At 39.8% G+C, this 27,045-nt stretch overlaps 1 protein-coding gene and 1 long non-coding RNA gene across 7 annotated transcripts in view; one reads left to right on the top strand and one right to left on the bottom strand.

Annotated features, from left to right (window-relative positions):
• Positions 1 to 9,465: 9,465 nt before the first annotated feature.
• Positions 9,466 to 10,229, bottom strand: LOC135312094 (uncharacterized). The gene is made up of 2 exons (XR_010371746.1): positions 9,773 to 10,229; positions 9,466 to 9,590 (listed from the first exon to the last, which is right to left on the bottom strand). It is a non-coding gene; the product is annotated as an uncharacterized LOC135312094 (long non-coding RNA).
• Positions 10,230 to 10,318: 89 nt separating this feature from the next.
• The window catches only part of AKAP9 (A-kinase anchoring protein 9), a 120,643-nt gene continuing 103,916 nt past the window's right edge, over positions 10,319 to 27,045 (top strand). For all 6 annotated transcript variants that reach the window (XM_064444633.1, XM_064444631.1, XM_064444632.1 and 3 more), the window contains exons 1-2: positions 10,319 to 10,408; positions 10,540 to 10,592. In XM_064444633.1, the coding sequence (XP_064300703.1) occupies positions 10,545 to 10,592 (48 nt within the window). In that variant the 5' untranslated portion in view covers positions 10,319 to 10,408; positions 10,540 to 10,544. The remainder of the gene's footprint in view (positions 10,409 to 10,539; positions 10,593 to 27,045) is intronic.

The raw sequence follows: 27,045 nt of genomic DNA, 5'->3' as shown, positions 1-27,045 counted from the left end.
GTGTCAGTGGTCTGGTAAATGCTTTACTTCGCTCACACTGAGCTATACCCCAAATACACAGAGGGGCATTGCAGTCAGGTCACACTCCTCTTCACCTCTGTCACAAAAATTTCCAACTGGCCCCCTTCAACCAAGGAGAGAAGCTAGGACACAGTATATAGAATTACAAAGGTAAATATTTATTCATACACATGAGGTGTCCCAGCCAGATTGGGGCACCCTGAATATGGTTTTACACATTCTTATATCCTTCAAACATTCAGGTACAACACAATTTGACTAATCATTAACACCCACACTGTTGATTACTAATCATAGTAAAACTTTGCAAAGCAACTATATTTTGCAGCATTCTTGCTGCTTGTGTCCCTTGAGTCAGTACTGCTATAACTACTTATCTATGATGCCAGACAACACTAGGGGGCAGGGTTTAAAGACATGTCAGTGAGGCTAGGATGCTGGCCTTGTCTTGGTTTTCCAGGGGTATCCTTCATCTTTCATGGACATCTCTAAGCTTCCAAGAAGCAAAGTCCATATTTCCAGGGCCAGGCTGTCCTTTAGTTTTACTTAAGCATGAACAATACTAAAGTCTTCAGTAAAATTCCACTACCTCATTCCATTACAGTGTCTATAACATGAACTAATATATATCAACAAAGTTAATATGCTTTCATACTATAAAGGCTGATTGATACAATAGTTAGGGAATTTTCATAACAACTCCCTGATGTGCCGCGACTGCAGGCAGGCAGCAGGAAGGCACTCAGGCTCACTGCTGTCTTCGTTACAGAGGCAACAATAAAGAATTCTCCAGTTACTCCTTTTCCCCTGTGCCAGCACAGTAGACGGGCCCTATCTGTAATCACTTTGCTAGGTTAAACTGTCCTGCAGCAACAGCCCACACCTTTACATAAGCCTGTATCAAAACCCACCAAAGACCTGTTTTCAACTCACCAACTACGAGCCACATGCACTGACCAGAAATCATGGGACTGGCTCTTTACAGCCTCTAAATTTAAAATAAAATGCGACTGCCAGAACCCCGGAGCGACAAGCCGTCTGGGGAAACCTGCCGTTCCCCGCTGGCCGCCCACAGGCCGAAGCCGCCATTACACGACGCCGGGTTTGATCCCAGTGCTGCCACCTTGCAGAGCTGTTTTACTCACCATTTTATTTGTAATTGAGCCATTTGCCAGGAGATGGCAGCATAAGATAAAATAGCCCTGAATTTTGGTCCCGGCTATTACCCAGAAAAGTGGTGTCTCCCAGATGGCAATACGGGCCCCTGGGAAGCCTTTTACAGTAAGATCTCGATGTACAAAAGAAACAGTAGACTACAAACCCCTTATACGTAACCTAGTACTTAAACTGCTACGTTTATAGAAGTAGGTAGAAAACAATTTAAAGAGCATGTTTAAGTTTGATGACAACAAAAGCTACAGTTACTCAGAGGGAGTGCACGCCAGGAAGACAGGCCAGCCAGTGCCAGTGCTTGGGGCTTTGGCCAGGCAGTAGCTGGTCCTGCCTTCACAGAAGTGCAGTGCAAACAAACAAAAAAATCTTTTTCAACAGGTAAACAATCAGATTTGCTGTAAAGCCTCCACCATCACCAGCTGTGCTGCCCAACCAGGCTCTGATGCCCAGCATTTGTGTAGGTAAAGCAGGAAGAACAGGTGGCTCTGTGGGAGGGTGGCCATACGGCACTCCCTCCTTCTGATGCCCTGGCCCAGTGGATTAGGTCTGACCATATTTGCAGTGCACCCAGCATGTTTTCACAGCAGTAGTTCAGTAATAAATCCTTTTGCCAGTGTGTTACTGAGGTACACCGTCCTTGGAAGTCCTATATGCTTCTCCCAGTTCTGCTGTGTCTGGGGCACTCTTTGAGGTGGCAGATTTCCCTATAAGTATCGAAGTTAAGCCTAGAAAATTTGTTGTACTTACCAGTTCTTATGGGATGACCCAGCATGCCAGCGCTTTTTCCCATAAATAATGCTGGAAAAGACATGGCTCCCAGCCTGATACAATGATCTAGGAGCAATTATGAAAGTAATTACATTTTAAATGTATTTTGAGACTTGTTAAAATATTAATAACAAGTCTTCTCCATGTTAGTACCCAAATATAATAAAATAGTTAGAGTTTTAGGAAGCTATAGCTTATTCTGATTTTGTAATTGTGCTTCCAGTTCTGTTGCCTGGAGCACTTCATCTCAAGACACCATTGGAAATTCTTGAATTTCTAAAAAAACACTGGGATTGCTGATCTGTCAGGTGAACAGTCTTTGAGAAGAAACTGGAATTCACACTGGTAAATTGGTATTGTGCTGAAACATGGACATTCTGTTAAATATGTAAATTGTTCCTTGTTCTAAATGGAGTTTCATGAATAACACTTGACTGTATAAAATACCAGAACAGTAGGAAAATAAATAGCTTCTGCACCTTCATATGCAATACACATAAGAGAATCATATTCTGAACCTTTATGTAAACTTGGACAATTGTGAACAGTTATAAAGACACATGTACTATAATAGCTCTCTATATATCTAAGTAACAGATTTGTGGTAGAAATTGATCTCTTGTGCATACCTCAAATATCAAATGCCAATTTGGTGCTTTGGGTCACTTAATTAGTTGTATTAATTGCAAGTTTACTTAAATTACCTTCCTTGATATATTATGCCTGCAGAATAAATTATTCATCTAACAAAACTTCTTAGCTGAAGAGACTTGCTTCTTCCTAGCTACAGTATTTACATCAAAGCAGCAACCAAATACCACGGTTTTTGTGTTAATTAATTAAATGATAAGGAATAGACACAAATATGCCTAAAAAAAGATGTGTGGAGCTTACAATTTGACAAACTATAAGATGTCAACTCCGGGATTCAGAAAACAAAGACACAAATCTCCAGAAGGTATGTGTTGCTGTAATATCACAAGAGGTCTGTGCTTTACAACTTTTGTATGGGTTATTTTACTCTCTTTTCAGCAGAAGAAAAATGTTTGGTTTTGGAAACAAGAAAAGCATTTTTGTGTGTTGGACTTGATGGTGTGTGACTGAACTATGTCAGCAAGCCCACTTTTATTCATGTATTAATGAATGCCTGGATCGCATATGTGTGTGAAGGTTTTAGTGTCTGATTTCTTGTCACCTGTTATAACACAACTCAGTAAAACTTAGTTCAATTTAGGAGTGACAAAAACCAGATATTTGGGGGGACACTGGTTGCAATGGTTAATATAAATTTGTCTAACTTCACAGCTCTAGATACGGGTTAAAAATTGCATTTTTTTCATAACAGTTTCTCCTTATGTTGGAAGATTTTATTTTCATCCTCAGTGCTCATCCTGTTTCACAGACTTTGGTACCTTTTTAAATTAAAAAATACATACAAAAGAACAGAAATTTTAGCTGTTACATGGGACCTTGATTCTATATATATGCATCGGTTACCCTATTTAATAACTCTTCATACAACCTTGCTTCTCCAGTGATTCTCAAAAGGAAAAAAAAAACGCACACCAAACTCTTTAAATCATAAGATGTTTTCCTTACATCTCTAGCTCACCTACTTGTTAACCACCAAGCCTCGCTATTTATTCTGTAATGGCATTTGTTGTGTCCTGCTTTGAAGAAAAGAACATTTGCCTGCTTCTAAAACACAGTTCAAGGTAGTGCTAACATAAATAACATCTGAAAAATCCCTGAGGTGAAAGTGACTGAAGTCTTAAAAACATGTTTTTATACCATGTAGTCAGACTATCTAAATACAATAGGCCCAGTTCTACCTGAAATTTGAGTTGCCTTGCACTTGCTAACCGCAAATTAATATGATATTGTAATCCTCCCTCAGCAGTACTTGGGTCTCTGAAATTATGAACTTTACACATTCTACCTAAACCACCTGCCTGCTGCAGCCATGCCAACAAAGCAGCACTCTGGGAAACAGCAGTGCAAAGCAATGTTCAGTGCAGCTGCAGAGCAGATGGTAGCGGACAGAGCTGGCAGAGCAGACTGTGGCAAAGGCAGAAGTAAGCTAGTCATTAAGTCAACCTCATATTCTTTGTGCAAGCTCACACTGAGGTGGAGGCAAATAATTTTGGTTTACAAGCACTATTGACAGGTAAACACTGAGGCCCTGTCTTACTATCAGTACAATCAACCATAGAACTCCCACTGGGTTCAGTGAAAGCAGGTGCATGTCCTGATCAAATAAAACATTTGGTATGGTCACCTTTCAGATGGAGGTGCCTCTTATTTTCACATGTGATCCATTTAATGTTCACTATAATTGAATGTTATCCTGTCAGGTCGGTTTTGCACAGCAGATCTAGTGTCACAGCAGAACTGTTGGACATACATATCAGAGGCTGCATATCCATTAGCAGGAGGACTACTCCTTTACCACATTATATTATCCAAATACAGACATTTACAATTAAACATATTTGTAGCTCTCTTAAGAAACATGAAGTAGCATGGTCATTGTATTGGTAGTAGGAAGGCATCAGTTAGATAACATTTTGTTTTTACAAGCTCGTTCAGGGAATCTACACAGTTCATGTAGGAGTCTTCCATTCTAATATGTATTTTTTGTTGAAGGAAAAAAATTAGAGTTGGATAGTCTCGTTATTCAGCTGTATGGCTGATAATTATGACACCCAAGGACACACAATATCTGAGCTCCTTAGTTGTTGGAAGAGGTTGTATCATCAGTTTAGGTCTGTGATATTTTGTAATTTTTGCATCTTATTTACACATGTGATTTACCAGCAGCATGTTATGATCTGACAGCACTCTGATTCTGGCTTCAGTGGAGTACGATGGAATTTAGATTTCCTAACTAGAACACTGTGATTTTATCATATGCAGAAGCCTTTAGGCTTCACAGTCCACTAAGGCGCTGGGATGGGAGTCACCAGGCATATCTTCACTGAACGGTGAATAAAGGATATAGAAGGGGTAGGAAGAAGGTGGAGTTTCGTTGTTAGAGAAAATGCTGTAGGTGAAGAGGCCTTTGTCCTTGTTTAGAGACAAACACAACTAAAAATTAGGTCTGGTATTCAAAGCTGGTTCAATGCAGGTTTTTATGAACATCTCTAATAATCAATATATTTGTATATAATCACAGAATCACAGGTTGGAGGGGACCTCAGGGATCATCTAGTCCAACCTTTCTAGGAAGAGCACAGTCTAGACAAGATGGCCCAGCACCCTGTCTAGCCAAATCTTAAAGGTGTCCAACATGGCAGAGTCAACCACTTCCCGGGGGAGACTATTCCAATGGTTGACTGTCCTCACTGTGAAAAATTTTCCTCTGGTGTCCAATAGGAATCTCCCCAAGACCAACTTCTGTCCATTCCCCCTTGTCCTCTCCACGTTACTCCATGTAAAAAGGGAGCCTCCATCTTCTTTGTAGCTGCCCCTTAAGTATTGGAACATGGTGATGAGATCCCCTCTAAGCCTCCTTTTCTCAAGGCTGAACAAACCCAGTTCTCCCAGCCTGTCCTCATATGGCAGGCTTCCCAGTCCTTTGATCATCTTGGTGGCCCTTCTCTGGACCCCTTCCAGCCTGTCCACATCCTTTTTGTATAGCAGGGACCAGAACTGTACACAGTACTCCAGGGGCGGCCTGACAAGCGCTGAGTAGAGTGGGATAATGACTTCTTTATCTCTGCTGGCAATGCCCTTTTTGATGCAACCCAGCATCCTGTTGGCCTTCTTGGTCGCAGCAGCACACTGTTTGCTCATGTTGAGCTTTCTGTCCACCCTTTCCACAGAGCTGCTCTCCAGCCAGGTGGATCCCAGTCTGTACTGCACTCCTGGATTATGTTTTTCCAGGTGCGTGACCTTACACTTCTTGTTGAACTTCATAAGGTTCTTGCTGGCCCACTCTTTCAGCCTATCCAGATCTCCCTGCAGAGCAGTTCTCCTTTCTGAAGTGTCTACTATCCCACTCAACTTGGTGTCATCAGCAAACTTCATCAGGCTACACTTGATGCCATTATCCAGATCACTTATAAAGATATTGAATAACATTGGGCCCAATATTGATCCCTGGGAGACTCCACTAGTGACAGGTTGCCACTTGGAAAAGGAGCTATTTATCACCACCCTTTGGGTGCGGCCTGTCAGCCAGTTCCCCGCCCACTGCACAGACCACTTGTCTCGGCCATAACACATTAATTTTTCCAGCAGGAGACTGTGGGGGACTGTATCAAAGGCCTTGGAGAAGTCCAGGTAGACAATGTCCACTGCCTGCCCCATGTCAACCAGGCAAGTCACTTTGTCATAGAGGGCCCCCAGGTTTGTCAAGCACGATCTGCCTTTAGTGAAGCCATGCTGGCTTTTCCCAACCACATGCTTCATTTGACTTGTGATGGCTCCAGGAGGATTCATTCCATAACTTTCCCAGGGATTGAAGTAAGGCTGATGGGCCTATAGTTACCCTGATCCTCCCTTGAGCCCTTCTTGTAGATAGGGGTAACATTTGCCTTTCTCCAGTCCTCCGGGACTTCCCCCATTCTCCATGACTTCTCGAAGATTACGGGGAGTGGCCTTGCAATGATGTCAGCCAGCTCTCTCAACACCCTCGGGTGGATGGCGTCAGGGCCCATTGATTTGTAGGGGTCAAGCTCCTGTAGTAATTCATATACTAACTCTTCCTTCACTGATGGTGGGCCGGTGTTTGGATCAATCAGCAATTTCTTTCCCAAAGCCTGGGACCCAAGAGTGTTGGTAAAGACAGAGGTGAAGGAGGTGTTGAGGACCTCTGCCTTTTCAGCATCATTGGTGATTGGCTCTCCTTTTCCGTTTAACAGTGGGCCTATGTTTTCCTTCTTTTTCTGCTTATGGTTGACATGTCTGAATAAACCTTTCTTGTTATTTTTCATGTCTACAGCCAGTTTCAATTCGAGTTGGGCTTTTGCTTTTCTAACTGCGTCTCTGCACACTCTGCCAATGCCATTGTAGTTCTTGACGGATAATCCTCCACTTCTCCATCTCTGGTATGCTTCCCTTTTGGATTTGAGTAGACCCAGGAGGTCATTGTTGAGCCAAGGGGGCCTCTTGCTCCGCTTACTTCCCTTTCCTTTGTAGGGGATAAATTGGCTTTTTGCTTCCAATAGAGAGTTCTTGAAGAACTCCCAGCACTCACTAGCTCCTTTGTCTTCCATGTAAGCTTCCCATCGAATCCCTCCCAATTGAGCCCTGAGTGAACTGAATTTTACTCTTCTAAAATCCAGAACCCTTGTCTTAGATCTGACCTTCAGCTCTAAGGATCCCAAACTCCACAATATTGTGGTCACTGCAGCCAAGGCTGTCACTAACCGAGATATTACAAAGCAGGCTTTCTCGGTTTGTAAATAGCAAGTCCAGCAGTGCCTCATTCCTAGTTGGCACATCTAACATTTGTATCAGGAAACAGTCCTCTATACATTCCAGGAACTTGGTGGATGACACGCGAGCTGCCGTATTGTTCTTCCAGCAGATGTCTGGGTAGTTGAAGTCACCCATCAGGTTCTGTTGGCCAGAAGCTTGCTTTAGTGCCCCAAATATCGCTTCGTCAGCTTTGTCATCGTGGTTAGGAGGTCGATAGCAGATGCCCGCTGTGAGGTCCTGCTTGGATATGACCCCTTTGACTTTAACCCAGAGGCATTCGATAGAGCAGTCGCAATCACCATAGTTGACTTCGATACATTCAAGGTGTTCTTTAATGTAGAGTGCAACTCCTCCACCTCTTCCACCTTGCCTGTCCTTACGAAAGAGCCTGTAACCGTCCATTGTGTTCCCCCAGTCATTTGAGTTGTCCCACCATGTTTCAGTTACTCCTATGTCATACCCTTCTGAGTGGGCACGGAGCTCCAGTTCCTCCTGTTTGTTACCTAGACTGTGTGCATTTGTATACATACACTTGAGGAGATAAAAATAAGCCTGCCTGGGCCAAAACACCAGTCATTCCTATTTTGGAGAATGTCTGATCTACATTTTTTACCTTGTTAATCTGGTTCACTTCACATATGCTACTGCTGAAGGCATTTTACACATGTTCAACTTATGTGTATTCAGTGAATGTTAGAAAGTTAACCAATCTTTCAAGCAATTATTAGCCTGACACTTGGGCATGATCTTTCATTCTTAGGCAAGTGAACATTATTGGTCAATTCTGAGAATTAAGCAAGCAAGGTTAACGCCATTCTGTAACTGAAATGGGCTAACCAAGTTGTGAATTCCAGTCAGTTCGCTCTGCATAAATGATAAAACCGGAATTAAAATAGTTGAAGTAAGAAATCATACTGTATACATTTTTTTCCTAGGAGAGAAAGACCTGTTTTTCTGATGTTGAGAAAATATAGAAATATTATTCCCTGTGATATTTTATCCAATAGTGATTTCCACAGTATTATAGTTTGTCAGTTTGATTTTCATTACTTTCATTGTCATGAATTAGGTGTTTAACTAAAAGCCATTAGAATTACATGGATATAAGTCTGTAAGAGGAAAATTAGGCACATTAATTCTTAATATTAACTCAAGAACCCATTTAATGGTGGGATCTCGGAAGTTTGTAATTATCTTCTAAATGGGATATTTACTGAGTAAGAAATAACTATCATAGTGTCATGTGTATATGAAATTTTATGGACACCTAACAGCTAGTTCTGTGACAGTGGCCTCTGTCAGCACAGAGGAATGTCATCGGCACAGAAAAGGTGATTTATTTTTCCCTCAGGGGCCTCTGGGCCTTTATAATTGCTGGGAAAAACCTCCATTTGTACAGGCTTTGTGTAAATCACTTTTACTAACCTGGGAACACATTTTAAGGAATGAACTGATGTAAATTTGTATTTCTATGAAAATATTTCTTCTTAAATTAATTCTTTATTTCATTTTGATTTGCTGTTTTTCTCTACAACATTCTTTTCCTCTAGTGAAATAGCAAAGTGTGAGAACCTTAACTGAAACATATACTTACTTGAAATATGGAACAAAGTATAATGCAGACATTTGTCATTCCCTACCATGGATGGTGTTTTCTTCTTTCTGACATAAATGGTATTCATTTCCTTTTTGAGGGAAGGACATTCTTCTGTAAATACAGAAATGCACATCATATGTACTGATCAACAAATTACTTCAGACTTTTCCATGAAATGTAATGTCTTTTAGGAGGAGTAGAAAATCCTTAAAAAACTCAGACTGTAGGTTTAATTTACTTTGGCAGTAATACGGGTGTGAAAGTCTGCTGCTAGAAGTCCCACTATTTTTTGTCTTGGTCCTGGTCAGTAATACTGTGCAAATAATGTTTTCTTTTGGCTTTTTTTGTTTGTTTGTTTGTTTTTTGTTTTGTTTTGTTTTGGGCTTTTCTGGCTTTGCTGGAAAATTGAAAGAAGGAAAAATGTATACTAAATGGATTGTGGTAAAAAGTTTTTGCATGTAATTAAGCAGAATGATTACAAATGCAGAACAAGGAATCTGTTTATTCACATGCAGCTGTTACACACTAATGAGAAACGGGTTGCCAGGAATGTGTAAGCCTGTGCCATCCATTGCACCACCACAAACGGAAACGACTTCAGGGGCAACTGAAAGAAAAAGCACGTCATGACTATGTAATACAAATGTGCTATTAGCCTTGCAAGGCACATATTTAGTAGGCAATATTAAGTAACCCCAACATATTGCTTTGTATTGAATGCTGAAGTATAGAAATTGTATTAGCATTTAATTACCACATGCCATATTCCCCGTTGTGATTTTAACACACCTATTTCAACTCCTCTGGAATGTGTATTAATTTAAGGGGGCGGGGGGGCTACACATCCTTTGTTGTCATCCTTACATCGCCTGCGACACACGCTCAATTTCCAAGCTCTAGATCGACGCTATAGGAAGCTCGCAATTTAGTGAGCCGCACGTAGGAGCGAGAAAACACTTGGAAAATCAAAACCGTCAAAATTAGCGTTGAGAGGTTGGATTTGCGAGAAGGCAGCAGGCTCACAAAACTCAGGTATTGTCTGCTCACACCTTCGTATCGAAGCAACAGCAAATTACAGGCGCCTTTCGGCTGCAGCTCTTTTGTGGGAAGGCGAAGCCCCCCGCCCCTCCGCCCGCCGGAGGCGCGGGCCGGGGAGGGGGCTGTGCCCGCCTGTCCCGCCGTGCTCCCCCTCCGCGGCGGCCGTGCCCGCCGGTGCCTGCTCGCCGCTCGGCCCGGAGGGGTGCAGCCCCGCTCCGCCGGAGTGGCCGTGGGGCGGGCAGGGGCGGCGGGGCTCGGCGGGCAGGCGGGACCGGTGGCAGGAGGAGGAGCGGGCGGCCCCAACGTCACTTTCCCCGGCCGCGTGTTTACGTGGGATGAAGATGGCGGCGCCGGTGGCCCTGCCACGGCAGCTGTCGTCGCTGTGAGGTGGGACGGGACGGGACGGGACAGCGATCGTGCGCGCCCCGGCGGAAGGGGGGGGCGGAGGGGAGGGGGAGGGGAGGGGGCGGGATGGGCCCCGCCTCCCGCCGCCGGTAACGCTCTGCTCTCCTGCACAGACGCCATGGAGGACGAGGAGCGGCTGAAGAAGCTGGAGGCTGGCAAAGCCAAGGTGGGAGGCGGCGGCGCGGCGGGGAGGTTGAGGGGTGATGGCCGCCGGGGCCGGGCGGCAGCGGGGGGCTCGGCTCGGGGCCTCGCCGCGAACAAAGCCGCGGGCGGAGGAGGCGCTTTGTGCCGCCCTCCCTGCGCGCCCCGGGGCCCCCCGCTGGCCTCGGGGCGGCGCGGCGCCGGGCGGGCGGCCTTCCTCGGCCGGGCCGCGGGTATGGGTGTAGGTGGCCGGCCGGTGGCAGCGGGCCCCGCGCGCCACAGGTGCCCGCGGCAGGGCCGGGCGGTCTCCCGCTGCGGGGCCCGCGGCGCTGGCGGGAGGAGGAGGAGGAGAGCTAACGCCTTACCGCGTCGCACCCGGGGCACGAATTCCGTTTGCCTCTTAAGCCTGGGAAGCTCCCTGTAAACCTTTAAGGAAGTTTATAACGCCGACAGCTGCTCCGCAGTGTGGCACTAATGCCGTGAGAGAGCCTCAGGGGGCGGAGGATTAAAGATGTCTCCAGTGATGCGGAGAGGTGCCTTTACCAGCTGCCTGGAGACGCCGGGTACTCCGTGAGCCATCTGCGGGACCTGGCCGTGGGACCTGGCCGCTGGCAGCCCTCCGTGTCCGCGCACCCGTGTTCGGCCGCCACCGCCTCGTGGGCTGTCAGGCGGCTCAGGCGGTGCCCTGCGGGCTTATCGCAGTGTTAATCAGGGAGCTTATAATTTTACTCTTTAAGCATGGCTCAGTACGCACTGGCTGCAAAGCGCTTCGCCCTCTGGGCAACAGGCTGAGGTTACCACACTCTGGGAGGACCTCTTTTTTACTTCAAAGTAAACTTTGGTGTGGTCATTGAGATAATTGATGATATTTGTAGGGAAACAAGATAAAATTAGTGCTTTGACATTACATATCCTCTGGTTCCTTCCAGCAGTCATTACCAAATGATAAGAGTTTAGCAGTTTGTAAGCCAGTCATTTGTGCTAAAGATGCACATGTTGCTTGGCAGGAGGAGCTAGTAGTACAGGCAACAAGAAGACAAACTAAAGATGAAACAAAACAAGAATAAAACATCACCGCTGCCTTGTTTATGTGGTCTATGGAAAAGAGAATGCAGTTCAGCTGTGAAGTATTGAATAGGTACTTTGCTGGATTAGACAAAAACTTTGTAATTCAGTATGTTTCTGTTTCTTTTGAGAGAGCATTCAAAATGTACATAGATGGAGCTGTATGTTTATACAGGAAAACCTGTTCTTAAATGCTTAGAGCAAGAGTGGTGTTTACCCAGCGTTATGCAGTATGATTAACAGGGACTGGGACAGATCAGGTACTGGTGGCATTACACTACGTCACACCCAGGTTGGCTATTGCTTTTGCAGGAAATTAGAAAGGAGTTTGCAAAGAAAATAGTTGAAGTAGATTTGTCAGTATTATAAATCATAATGAAGAATTTATCAAGAGAATTTATATTTTTCTGGCCATGTTGGCCTGGGATTAACACAGAAAACTAATGACAATTACTGAAAAGTGAAACAAAACCCAGGACTCCAGCAGGGATTCAATGGCTTACTTCTTACTTTGAGAAAAGACATGTACACACTTTACTAATTTATTTTGCATTTTAGGAGCACTGTCATAACTCTCACCCTTCTTCTGGTCTTTTCTGACTAAAAACTAATGATGTTCTTGTAAATAAGGATTCACCTGAAGACTTCATATTCTATGCTTTTAAACATCCCTTGTGGTTTACGTCATTATAACTCTTTAAAGCTACATGTGATTTACATGGGAAGGGACTGTAAAAACAGTGTTTTTTCAGAATTTTCATTGGTGTTCTATGTACTGTTTACCTTTTTTTTTTTTTAAATATGTGAATGATGTAATTAAATGTGGTATACTGTGGGGACTAGATCACAGTTTTCCAGTGACAAGTGTCAGTGATAAAGGCAGAAAAGAAGAAAATGTGTTATCAGAGAATAGAAGCAGGAGCTGCTCCTGCAGCTGCTTTTTTTCTTTTTCAAGGATACAGGCACATTCTCAGTAGCATGATCAGTATGGCTCCTAAAATTGCTTGGCTCCAATGAATATTTTCTGAAAACCATAACAACAAGCATCCAAAAAAAATGTTGAGCCTAACCACTGAATGTTGTTTAAATAAAATAGCTTGAAAAGTGTATTAAAGTATGTGTTGTTACTGTGCTAAAAGCACAGGTATTGCTGTACTGCAGATACCGTAATGTATCTGCCTGAAATTATAAACTTTCAATGAAAATAAGATGTTACATAAACTGCATGATGAATGTTGGCAATTGGGAGTCTGGTAAAACAGTCTAGTAGATGCCATAGAGGTGGCTAGTACACTGCTAGAAGTGGAGTTGTTATTTGAAATTGGGACTTAGATTCTTGTTTGTTTTGTTGTGGGGTGTTTTTCTCAAAAAGTAGGTAGCTAACTACTGCCCAATATCAGGTTTTGGTAAAGCAATCATTGGGTTGTTTTCTGATTATAATGTTGAGTAGGCAAGCTGTGGAGTTTCGTTTTGTGTGAATTTTTAATGTAGTGGAACTTTGTTTTTCTTTATGCTTAATGTCTTAAGACACTGTCACCCCACATAGATCTTTTACAGAGAAGTATATTACAAATAGATTTTCTGAAGCAGAAATTTCTTTTCAGTCCTCCATCATTATTACTGGAAATAAGAAGCTGCATTGTGAGTCTTACCTTGATCGAAAGGTGCTAAGGGTACTCAAACCTGGCAGAATGGGACTCAGTGTGAACACACAGCCTTCGCCAGTACATCATTTGAAATAGAATAAAAAGGTATTGATAGCAGCTCACCAACTTTCCTGTGTACCTGCTGACTTTTGGAGACTACATCAAGTCTTTGTTATGAAGCAGTTGCACCATATGTTGCTGCACTGTCTGTTACAAACCCATCAAGGAAAGGGAGGCACAAACTTAAACTCAGTAAATTACATGCTCCTTTTTCCAGACCTATAGTCATTAATTTGCCTTTGCCAAAAGGTAAATGTGCTGGGTATTAACCCAGCGTCTATAAATGTCTGTCTCCCTTACCAATTAAAATGGTCTCTCTGTGCCTTTATAGAATTCCCTTCTCCCCAAACAAGAAATTTCTTCATCTTAGACCCCAATCTGATTATGGTGGAGGAAGAAAAGTGTCAAAAAACCTAGTTAAGGGAAATGGAGTTGACTGTGATGGAAGGTGGAAAGCAAAAGATGTGTGCCAGCAACAGAAGTATATATGTATGTTCCTAAGTTGATGAGTGCCCCCAAACAGTGCATTTAGAAATCAGTCAGATATGTTATGTGCCTTGCTGAAGAGATTCTAGAATGTTGTTGATGGGCTGAGATGGTTTACCTATACCTAGTCTTACAAAAGACTAGAGGGGATAGTGATTGAAGATCTTTGTGTGATATTTATATACACACATACTACGTGTGCATGTCTCTGTGCGTTGGTTTGCTTGGAAATCTCATCTAATATTACAGTGGATACTACTTATGGTAGTTGGGTTTGTTAATTTTATGTATTTATTTAACAGCTTAGTAGGTGGCTTGTGTTATTAGGATGTTGTGCTATTTTGATCAGCTTTCAAAACTATACAGAGTAGTTTGCTAGCTTCCGAATAAAAACATCCGGGGACTCAGATTCTTTTGTGAAAAAATGGCTAAGTCTTTTGGTAAAGGTTTTGAAATTTTAAAAAACATTTTGATTTAATTTATACATACATATATGAAATGCACAGCTATTGTAACTGGTAAAATTAAGCGATATGAAACTATTAATAGCAAGTTTTATAGAATGATCCATTTTACAGTACTGAAACTTTATTTGCAAAGTATTTAAATATGTGTGTTGCTCTTGTTTAAATTTGTATTGAGGAAAAGCACATTCCCTAGCTGCATGCTTTTTTTTTTTTTGGTGTGGGAGGGTTTTGGGTGGTGAGGGAAAGACACTAATTTACTTTGTAAATTCTCTCAGGTTGGTGTAGGATTTGTAGGATTTCAGGTCTAATGTCAGAAATATGTAATTTAATATTCTGATTTTCAAAGGTTCTATGTGTGTTTGTAATACGTTCTTGTTGAGGTGTTTGAAGAAATCTTGTAATTGTTGAAGAACCTTAAGAAATTAGGGAACTGGTTTAGTTAAACACTTGGACACATAATCAGCAGTGTGACTGCTTTTGATCTATAGCAGAGAATCGCTGAGCAGACGAACAGTGAAGTTGGTTTGGGAAGCTCTAATGGCACTCAGTGGACAAGTATTACAGGTTGTTGTATAAGTAACTTGACAAGTTATCTTCACAAATTGAATAGTAAAAAGAAGTAATTGCATATTTTGTCTTCTAGTCATGCATGTGTGTATTTCAGGTGGCTGCAAATGAAAATGATATGTGTTCTTAAAATAACATTGTCCAAGAGTCTGAGAATGTTTGCTGTTTGCATTTTTATGTCTTACTCTTTTGAGGAGAAAAAAAGATTTTACTTCATCATCTCTGGCCTCTTTGGACTGAGAAGCTTTGGATTTCTCAAGAAAAGCTGTTGATCAGGTTTTTTTAAATAAAAGATTGAAGCAGAGTGTGGAATAATTATGTGCAACAGTGATTAAAGCTCTAATTTAAAACCCCCAGAAGAATTGGACATATAGATTGTGTTCGTAAAACACAGTCCTCTTAAAGTCCCTGTAATTCACCTAAAGAGGAAAAAAGTGCAGTATTTCAGTGATTATTAAGTTTTTAATCACAGAAGACAAATTAAATATATTTAAACCTTATATTTCATTAAAGAGCTGGTGTACTAACACTTCTTTTGCTTTCAGGTGTAGACTGTTCATTTTGTTTATCCTCTGCCTGCCTCAAGTAACTTGAACAAAAATAATTAAACAGAATCCTGGAAGCAAGAATTTCCTTTCCAGTCTGCATTTTCTTACTCTGCTTTTCTGTTAAAATAAGAAGTCTTATTCAGCCATATCACAAAGTGCTAATTTCCTTATAAAGCCCTAGTCATTGCTGTCACTTCATAAAGTAGGGTGGAAAGCAGCTTTATGGGCTTGAAGTTCACAGAATGAGAATGATGCTGAGCTATGTCTCTATTTAAAGATGCTGTGTGCCTATTAATGGACAAGAGAAGAAGCAACTGGAGGGGAGTCTAGCCTAACTCAAGAGTCTCCTGGAAAGGTGTGCGTGAGCTTTGGCTTATCAGATGTTAATGGAAACTGGCTAGTCTTTTTGTTTATAATGAAGTAGGAGCCTGCAGTGGAACTGTGAAAAAATACTATAATGAAGTGGGCTTTAAGACAGTTTACTTGAAGGGAGCCCTTTTTCTTACACATGAAGATCCTCACAATCCTAATACCTAATTCCTAGGCATTCCTCTTCTGTATTGCTAAGCCATTTTTTTTCCCAGGTCCTTCTGAACTTGTGGGGTTTTTGGCTTCTCTTGTTTTACATGCTTCAGTCCACTCCCTCTCCTTTGCATCTGTCAATTCTAAACGCAGGTGGTAGGAGGTATGGGGAATTGCCCGTGTGTGTTTTGATTATGAACATGAGTAAGCTTCAGAGCTGTTTTTTGTCTTACAGAGAAAATCACAGGTACAAAGACTGAATGTTACCCTGGAGAGAAAACGTGGTTTTAAAACTCTTTGAGTAAAAGTAGACAGGGCAGAAATTGAGTAGAAATAAGAGAGAAACAAAAAGCAAGGTGTTCACCTCACTGTGCATGCTTTTATTTTTGTTCAAAACAGTGGATATCTCTGCATTTTATCATATATAGAACTTTTTTCTATATCAGAGATGTAAATATATTTTATCCATATAGTTTATTGCTTCTGGGGTGATACATAAGCTTGGATGCGTGATCAAATAGGAAGGTAATCTGTGAAACCATTTTCAAGGCACATTCTGTTTCTAATAGCAGAAAAATAGTGATGACTAGCTTAAATGTTGAGGGTATTGGTATACCTTAATTGTTCTCTTGAGGATAATAGAACTACCCACTCTTTACAGTTTTCTCAGTGTTCCTTTTTCCTTTAAAGAGAAAGAAAGTTTAATTTTCCCATTTTGCTCAAGTTTCTTCTGGACTTTATTGGGGCCTTGTAAAAAAAATACTTGAATAGAAATGTAGGATTTCAACTCACTTTTCAGCTGGCACTACTAGAACTCTTCCTATTTCTAAGTGTGTTCTCTATTTTTCTTCCATTTCCTGGTTTTGATCTCCATTTCTCTCATTCAAGAGATCTGTTCTTTCTTTTGATATGAGGCTTTATTTGTTTTAAAAGTTACTGACGATATACCTGTTTATTCAAAGCTCTCAAGTAGCTGTCTGCTTTACAGTAGTGATGCAAGGTAGAATGAGCTTAAACTAGTACTTGCTTTCTTCTGAGCATGCAGATAAATAACACTTCAAAATAACCTTTGTTCTCTAGCCAGTTTAGGGAAAATTGGTCTTTAGACCAGGATGGCCAGTGAACTGCACAAAAATTGGGATATAAGACAACACAGTATTGTTGGTAGCACTAGGAAAGCAAGAAATTGCATTGTAAAAACACAATTTAAAATGTTTTCTTGCTGCTCCATGTGTAAAGGGAAGGAATTACAGAAAAGAAAGCACAAAGTTGCTCTTTGCCTAGATTCAAGAGTTTCTTCATTTTAGCACTAGTCCCTTTCTCACTTCTATGGTCTGCTTTCCAAATACTTATTTTCTTAGTATGGGTGTTGCAATAGCGAAACATAGGTGACTCTGACATTTGATTCCCTCAGTTATAACAGTGTCTAGCCAAGTTTGTTTGTACTAATGTGGAAATACGTATGATCTCCACCACAAATCCTTTCTAAAGTACTTCCAGTAAAGTGTCTTCAGTACTCCAAGGAAAGCAGATTGTACCTCTTGGCATATGTAGGTGTTACCAGAAAATCCTGTATTTTTTTTCCTCCAGGAAATAGTCAAACGAGTAGGTGCTTTTAAATATTGATGTACAGATATATTAACTGTAGAATAGTATATGGTTACTGTAGCATCTTAGTGTTTGGAATAATGAAAACTGATGAAAATGAGGACAGAAGAAAAAAGGCTGCTGAAGTAGGTCCAACTTTGTTGTTCTGCCTTATATTGCAAAATAAGACTACTAACACAATTGTTGAGAATCCTAATTTAGGGGCTGAAAGATCTGTCTTAAACATCTGCCCCACAGCTAGAGATTTCAATATATTGCTATGTATTTGTTTCAAAATCATTTTGTTACTGATACCAGCTAATGTAACACTTGAATTTGCAAAGACATGTTGATAAATGTACTGCAGTTCATTGAAATGCATCTCATAATTGCAGTATTTTGACTGCTATGCTGAAACATAAAGTAAATAGATGTTGAAATTTATGATGATGAGACACTTGTATGTTGACTGCAAAATGCTGGCGTGCCATATTGTGTTGATGGTTCTGGTGTTCCTTTTTCTCGAAAGAAACGTTAATCTGCATTTTCACATTATTTCTTGAGAAGCCAACATTTTATATTATAAACTACCTTTTCTACAACTAGTGGAGAAAAGGCAGAAGAATGAGTAAAAATGTTAAGATTTCTTAGAATTCTTAGTTTCTTGGCAGTATGGAGTCAGTCTTCCTGCTTCCCCCTCTTCCGAGAAGGAACCCCAACAAGCTTCCCCACAGAAGAAATTTGGTAGTTGTCAGTTGGACAAAAGAATGTGATGGCCTGGAAACCAAACACTAAGCTTAGGAAAGCGGGGGAGTGATCAAATCACACTTAAAACAACCCTAGGTTGTAGCATCATCACAAAACAAAGAAGAGGTAGTCTCTTGGACCATGGTTCTAAATCTCAAAACACACAGAAATTTTAAGACTCTCCACAATTGGAGATGATAATTTAAAAGAGAATGTTTACCATTTTGGTGGTATTTCCAGGGGAAAGCATAGATTTGATGAAAACTAATGCCATGGCAAAATTACAGCGTACCTCTACAGCTCAGGATCATAGCTTTAGAGCCAAGAGTTGAAGAGGCAGAGTAGATGGGGTTCTGGGACTGAGTATATTTCTGTGCAAATACTGATAAGAGAGGGTGTTACAGAGAATAGCCAGAGTAAGTTGCATAGGAGTTTACTCAAATCTGGCTTCCCTGCTAGGCTGTGATTTAACAGAGTGGTTATCCCTTAATCTTGATTTTGTTTTCTGAAGTTTTTCTTGTCGTTGAACTCTTATTTCTCTCTGAAGAAACCTGAAGAAACCAAAACAAGGGGAAAAATATTTAAATCTTCTTAAATCCATTTATATTGTCTGAGGTAGCTGATTTAACGTTAGTACCATACATTGAAAATATATGTTTTCAATTAAAAGGTGTATATAGGAGAAATACCTCACTATTACAGATAATGCTCCATAACAATACAAGAAAACCTGTTTTGATGTGTTTAGTAGTAGATTGTGCTAGCCAGTGTAGTTTGCTGTGTTTAAAGAGATAATGGAAATCCTGATGCAAGACTCTGCGAAGGGGGATGTGTTTCCTAGATTTTCTTCATTATTTGGAATATATTCCCAAGTTCGATTTTACTTTTATTTAAAAAATAAAGTGAAGGCCTAAGCAAGCCTGGAATTTTGTGAACAATATCAGCATCTTTGTGCGCTTGCTTTTCACTTGTGATTCAGCAGCATGTAAAAAATAAGAGAAGCCTGTCAAAATAATACAAGCCTGTCAAGTTGTGCACACCAAGCATGAAATTCATGCAGTTGGTTCTTTCCTTATGTCTGCTCTGCTCCTCACAGAGCTGTTTCTCACAAAGCTACTGAGTTTGGGGGTTTTATTCTCACTCTGTCCGTTCAGTGCCAGACATGCCACATGGTATGAATTAATGTAAAAATAATATAAACAGGGTGGGATGGTGGCGAAGCACAACTGAGTTGGACTTGTTTTAAAGTATTTTACAGTTTATTAGAACAAATAATCAAACCTAAACACATTTTTTTAGATTAAAATTTAAAGTTTTGTTCAGTTTCTACACAGAGTTGGAGAACAGAGGTGGCCAGGATGCCTACGAGTAATCTTCCTAAAAATGTATTTCAATTCTCCAGACTACAGATCTCATCATCTGTGAACAGATTGCCTTTGACAACTGGGTGGAAGTCATCACAACACTTGTATTTATTAACAAGCTATTTATTAACGGACTATTAGTCCCTGCTTAGCTTGAACAGAATTTAAACTGTTGATCTGTATCTGAAAAGCTGATTGTCTTCTTGCCAAAGATGTAACCTCTCAGATTCTGTATCAATTCCATGGCACTTGCCAACTTGAAAAAACTGATAATCTTGTGCTGGTTATTAATAAAGCCTTATTTAGACATAGTCTGTTCATTCTGAAGTTGCCTTTTTCTTTCAGACTTATTAGTTAATGAGCAAAACTATTCTGATCTTACTGTGCATTATTCCCTTCCTTTATATATTCTCTCTACCTTTTAAAGCTTCCCCCCCCCTTGATTTTTGATCTTTAAATGTCTCTGACATAGATACATTTATATTAAAGAGGACAGTGTGAAGTGGAGGAGAAAAAAATCCTAGATGTAGTCTACATAAATAAAACTAAAATGGTTTACAGCAGAGTAAAGGTTTTGCTACTATAAATTCTTTTTTCTCTTAGGAGGAAAAAGGTTATATTTACATGGATCAGGGTAATATAAGCAGTACATAGACACTCAAAGTAGTTGAGTGCTTTTTCTAACATCCACAAAATAGTCTCTTCAGTGCTTTTCAGCCAACTTCTAATAAACTCTTCTCACTCATTTAGTATTCAGACTAAATATTTCAGTGCAGGAGGAAAGAAAAATATGCATTGCTGTGACTTGTAGGAGTCCTGCTGATGAGGAGAAACACACAGTGGGCTGCAGCCCCTTTTTTGCAGCATCAACACACACTAGAAATGGCAAATGCTTCTGTGATTTGAGTTTTCCTGCATTAGCTACGTAAAGAAGTCTGGACAAGCCTTTTCGGATACAGATTCTCTCCATAGGTTTCATTAGGTGTCCAATATTGCTGCATCTTTAAAGCCCTGTACTCTAGAAATGGTAGTCTTTTAAGTAAGTTAATTGGAATTTGCAGTTGACTATTTTTGGTGTGTTGTGGAAGAATGAGCTATGTGAGCTGGAGTGGAGTATTGATTAGGATCCCACAGGAAGGAGCAGTTGCCTGACTGTAATTTTCTTTAGGCATGTCGGGATTTTTCTTGTAGGATTCTAACCAGTATTCCTGATTTTGAGAAACAGCTGTTTACCCCCAACCCTGGCCCCCTGGAAGCTACACTGATGTTTGATAATACACCAAAACCAAGGCTGTAGTCATCAGTAAGACTCTGCTTATGCTTATTAGGGAGTCTTGAAAGACTGGCAAAGATTGTTCTTTGAAAGAAACAGACTTGTCTAAATGAATTGTCAGCATTAAGGTCCTTGGGGATCTGCACAGCCGTTAATATGAGAGCACCTTTAGGTAACAGGGCTGATTCATTACAGAACTTACTGCACTGACTTTCAGCAAGGTTACTGTTTTTTAACAGTTTGATATGGATATGGTCTTAAAAGCAAACTAAAGACTTGGTCTAGGAACAATCATAATTTTGTGGTTGCAACTGAATAAAGAATTGTTCTTAGTATTATTTTTGTTTTAACGACTTACTGTCAAAGTAGGTAGTGTTTCAGGGGCCTGTGTCACCCAGTATTTTCATTATTAGCAGTGGAAAGAATGCATGGCTATATGCAGACAGTACTAAACTGAAGTTGGTGCCAAATGCAGTGAAGAGGCTTAGAATTCAAAATGATCTTGACAAATGATCTAGTACAAAAGGACATGGAAGCAATACTCAAGGCTTTCTTTGCCTCTTTAGTGATACAGACTGTCCTTGGGCTTCCCAGGTCCTTGAGTCTAATGGCAGAACTGGAGGGAGTGAAGCATTTTTCACAGGTCAAGCTGGGGACCACTTAAGCAAATTTTATGTACACAAATTTATGGGACTGAGTGTGATGTATCCAAGTGTCCTGCAGGACCTGGCTGATATTGTTACAAGGCTATTCCCTTGCTCATTTGAAAAGTCATTGTGATTAGGAGATTCCTGATAAGCAGGGGAAAAAAGCAAAAAGACCCATCTTCAGGAAGGGTGAGTAGAAGGATCTGAGGATCTATAGGAAGGTCAACCTGGCTGTGGTCTCTGGGAAGATTATGGAACAGATCCTCTTGGAAGCCTGTGCTCAGGCACATGAAGGGTAAGAACACGATTGAAATTTATCAAGGGCAAATTAATTGTTCTCTGTTATCAGCTGAGTGGCTCAGAATGGTGGATGTGGTTTACCTTGACTAGGAAGGCATTTGATGTGATCTATTGGAGGCTATTTGTAACCAAGCTGGAGGTAGTTGGTTTGGATAGATGGACTGCAAGGTGGGTAGAAAATTACTTGGACTGCTATGTTCAGAGTGCTGATGCAAAGTCCAGCTGGTGGCCAGTAGTGTTCCTTGGGTGGTGAAGCTGTGGCCAGTACTGTTTGATGTTTTTATTAACAACCTGGAGAATAGGAGGGAGCATGCCTTCAGCAAGTTCATGGATGATACCAAGTTAGGGGAGAGCAGTTAATGAATTGAAGCATAGGGCTTCTTTTCAGAGTCCTTGACAGTCTGGAGAAATGAGCTGACAGAAAACTCATGAAACCACAGCAAGAAGACAGCAGAGAAAAGTTCACATCCTTTCCAGTGGCAGAAAGGAGGAATTTCAAGTTTCTATTTCATTGCTGGGGTGTAACAATAGTCTACAGGATCTTTCAGCAACTAAAATCTAACTTTAAGCCAGGAAGGGATCCTGCATTTAACAGCAGTGGTCAGCTCTGTTGTTTGGGGGTCCTCCTTCTCTCCCAGGGTATGCAACTATAAACTGAAGAACAGACAGCTGAGGAACATAATAAAAATTTTGGTTTGGATAATCCCTTTGATGACTGGCAGGGAGATTGATAAAAAAGGAAAAGCACACAGTTTTTGTATGCAGTGCTCTCCTTTCTTCAACTTAAGATCATCATTTATATTCCTGCAGTGCCTCATCTAGTTTTCTACACACCTTCCAATTCACAGTGAATGAGAAGGTAGTTTTACAAATGACAGTCTCTCAGTACAGTCTGAGCGCTGATTACATAAGGGCAAAACTGATTTCTACCTGCAATCCCAATTTTGGAATATTTTTGTTTTTCATGGGCTCTTTAAGCTGGACTGTGCTTTTCTAATGTGGTCAGCTTGGGTAGGTAATACTATTGGGTTTTACTTAAACAAGATAAGAATAACTTGAGGTTATTATCTTTTAGCATGATAGTTGTTATCCCAGGATAATGGGCTGATGTGGTCAAATCTTTCCATGCTCTCCAGAACAAGTTTTTGGGTATTGCCTTCATCTACTGATGGTGGGGAAGAACACTTTTTGATTTGGGCTATCATGTCCATGTAGCTGTATCTGTGTGTGGAAAATTGCTTTCAAGTATTTTATTAGGAACCTACTCAAATTCGTGTATGGTGAAAGTAAATTTATTCTGGTGATTTTTTTCCCAGGTGAAAACATAAACATAATAGTGTTCTGCTTATAGTTATTTCATACATAAATGCATCTAAAACAGAATAGAAGTCAGTCTGGTAGTACTCAAATCTATTGCAAGTAATTTGTATTTAGAATCCTATTATTAGAAATATGAAAATCATTACTTCTTGAAGCTTTATATTTTCTGTTTTTATAGTTTAATGTTAAAAGATCAATCTTTATAAAAATGTAAAATGTCAACTTTAACTTCTAAACATGTAAGACAATAAGTGGAAGAAAGTGTCTGTGTTACAAATATAAACTTGCAGGTTGCCAGTAATTTGATCGACAAGCACTGCGTGGAGATACTGGCAACTGTTGCTTTTGCATACTTTTGTATTTTTGTAGTTGGATCTTAACTGGCAAGCACAGATGGCCATAGATTATGATTTTTGTATAGTTCTGAATTAGAGAAAACATTTATATGGTGTTTTAAATTGCATTGTCTAAATATCACGTAAACTACTCTGTATGGGTTTTGATTTTAATTGCTAAGTTATAGTATGGGATTTTTTGAACCAACTATTTTAATATTTTGTTAATAATATGAAAGGTTTTTGTTAAGTACTCAATGTTATTTTGTGGTGGTAGCAACTTTTAAAAGTTTTTCCTGAAAAAATATATCATATATGTATTATATTTGACACTATCAGGCCTTTTTCTTGCTGATAATGAAGAATGCTCTACCACAAAGTCAGAATTGGTTGTTTCAGTGGTGCTTCATGAAGTATTTGGGACTGCTCTAACCCAGAGTTTAAAAGGATTTTATAGAAACCCTGTGAACTGCTGTTTGAATGATCAGGCTTGTTCTGCTCATTCCAGGAAGTTCAGTGTACTATATAACTTTTTTTAATCAGGATTCTAGCAAAATTGAGGACTAAAATCAGTTTTTCAACATGTTAATACATAGCTTTTATTGCTATATATACTTGGTAGTCTCTAGAAGCTTACAGAAGGGCTAGGAGAATTGGAAGGCAATAAGAATCTGAAGATACTCTATAGAAACTTTTTTGTAGTAGTATATTTAGCTAATTTATGTAAAGTCAGTGTACTGTTTCTCTATGAGTTCAACTATACAAGATACTGTGACTTTAGGGGTCTGTAGTATAAAAACATAGCTCCTGTTTTGCTAAATGAAACTAGCTCTCTCAGGGATAAATTGCAGTTATGTGTGGTTAATAAAGAGAAAAGTGGTAATTGAGGAGAATAATTACTAAATACGGGACATGAAAATAAATTTTTCTTTTACCAGAAGGAAGCTTTGCTCTTTCCTTCTATTATTACAGAAATTTAGATTGGAGTTTAGCCTTACTTTGGGCTCAAGGAGAAGGTAGACTCACTTTTTCTCTGCCTCGTGGTATTAGGAATGTTTTCCTAAGGTTATTTTTTGGGGAAGAAGGGTAGCATGTAAAGAAAATTACTGAACAAGACAGAGATTTATTAACTTCTTGGGTGCCTGTAGTATTTAATGACATGGTTTCATTGCTATTTAGACTATTCCTATTCTGGAAGACATTTCTTTTGACTTGAATATTTCTTTAAGACCTAAATATAGTGGAATAAGCATGCTTAATGCTTAATGCTGTTACTGTATTGAAGTTGTTTTCTGAAAATAAATTGTTAACCTGAAAGAACAGCAAGGGATTAATTAAATGAGTCTCCAGCTGTTGATTTAACTATATATAGTTAAATAGCTGATACAACTATATGCTTGTTAAAGAACAGGTGCTAAACCAGTTGCTTTAAGAAGAAATAAAGTGAAGTAACTACCTAAGCAACACTCAGATTGTTAGTAATTTTTTTTTTCAATGATACAGAAGGCAGCATACTTACTGACATGTGTCTGGTGACTCTGCTGCTTCCAAAAAAATTCAAGTTCTGAATAGATTGATGATTTAATGCCTATATTTGACCACTAAGTTGCTACTGTGCCATAAAACAAGTTTTCCTTTGAAGCCCAGCTGAAGCTTGTTATCTGTGAAATGTCCATTACTTCTTTCTTGTGGTGTATGGTATTCACCTGTATGCTTTGTTTAAATACTTCATGAACAGTTCACAATGAATTATGGTTCTGTAGGTAAGAATGAGTAAAATTGATCCTTGTAATTCACTTGAGTGCACTGGGTTTATAGAAATCAACTGAAGTAAATGTAAAGCCCGGCGTTATAAATTCTTTGAATCAAACACGGTATTGAAAGAAAAACCAGATATAAAATTGAAACCTAGTATATAATTTTAATGCGTAAGTAGCAGGGGGAGTATCTCATTTGCCTTCTGTTCAGGAGGGCTGTATGTGCGTTTTACTTCCAGAAGACAACTTGGTTCACAAGGCTGATTTCATCTAGAGTTGACTGGGGAAAAAAAGTACTTAAAATCCTAACCAAATTTGTAATAGTACAATCTTATAAAAAATGTAAATGCTGAAGCTTGCTGAAGAGTTCATCTTTATGAAATATTCTACTAACTGTGGCTTTCAGTCTAATGATTTTCTGCTAAGTGTATTTTATAGGCATTACTTTAATCTGTCCCAGTGGCTTTAAGGTGTGGTATCTTTTGCAAGTCCCAGGCCTTTTTTTGTTTTACCTTTATCTTCATGTGATTGAGTTTATTGAACAGAGGCTGTGTCTTGATTGCTTGTTTTCTCCTAGGCCAGTAGGGAATACGCAGCAATCTGATTTCCATTCAGTCGGTGTCATGTGTAGCCTAATTTAGTCTACTACATGCCACCAGTGGTTTAGTTTTATGAGTTTTTGTTACGTTCTAACACAATGTCTGAGAACTTAAAATTTTGACAACTTTACATTAAGATGAGAGGTATCATCTAGTTATACATCTAAGGCCATGATAGGTAAGGATGTTTCACCTTTTGGAGCTCAAAAGTGTTATTTATTTTTTTCTGTCTGTCATAGCCTTTACCACTTACTGTTCAGCTGCTAAGTATTACTAAAATATAATTATTTTATATCTTGATTTAAATCACCAAATATCAAATTGTCTGTTCACTTCCTAGAGCCTGTCTTTTGGTCATGTCAGCAAAAAGTATCACATCCTGTGTTTTCGTTCAGTAGGAAAGCGATACTTAAATCATATTGTAGGCTCTCATATGCACTTTTAAAACAACACCTTTTTAGTTAATAGAACGTCATCTACACTTACATCTTGTTTAGTGTCCTGCGCTTTAGTGAGCTTCTGTCCTTACACGGATGCCAAAGCTGAAGTTGCTGATATTGCCTCATGTGGATACCAAAACACTCCAGAGAATTGGGTCTGGCTGGGGAGTAACTTACTAGTGGTTAGCACATATTATTAAATTGCTGAGGTCTAGTGGATTTGCCTGTAGTCATAAATGTGGTGGCATGTAGAAAATATTTGCGATGTTACAGCCTAGTAACTGAATTTTTATGACTCTCTTGAAGATTATGACAACACTTAAGGTTGATTAGTGCCCGAGGAGAATTCTCAAGGGTTGTGAGATAAAAAGTTCATATGTTCTAATGAACAGTACTATAACTGTATGGAAAGCAACTGATCTTCATGTTGGGATTCATTTTCAAGAACAAATTAATACATAAACCCATCTGCTAGGTGCAAATTTTCAAAACACTTTCATGAGATGTGAAGAGGTGCATGGCAAAGCAGTGAAATTTTCTAGTTCAAAAAGTTGAAGAAAATAATATGACTTGTTAAAAACTAGCAGTTTAGCAAATCAAGTAGTAAAACTTTTTTTTCCCTCATTCTTTCATAAGGATAAAATGTAATGGAAACATTTGTGTCTCTTTTGTTTAAATTTCTATAATTAAATTTTAGCTCTGACCTGGAATTTACTGGCTTTGGCAAGCTGGATGATTTTAGAAAGGC

The sequence above is a fragment of the Phalacrocorax carbo genome, chromosome 2 (genome assembly GCF_963921805.1).
Source record: "Phalacrocorax carbo chromosome 2, bPhaCar2.1, whole genome shotgun sequence".
Lineage (NCBI taxonomy): Eukaryota > Metazoa > Chordata > Aves > Suliformes > Phalacrocoracidae > Phalacrocorax > Phalacrocorax carbo.
Note: the sequence above shows the minus strand (reverse complement) of the source record. Positions and strands in the feature narration are given on the sequence as shown.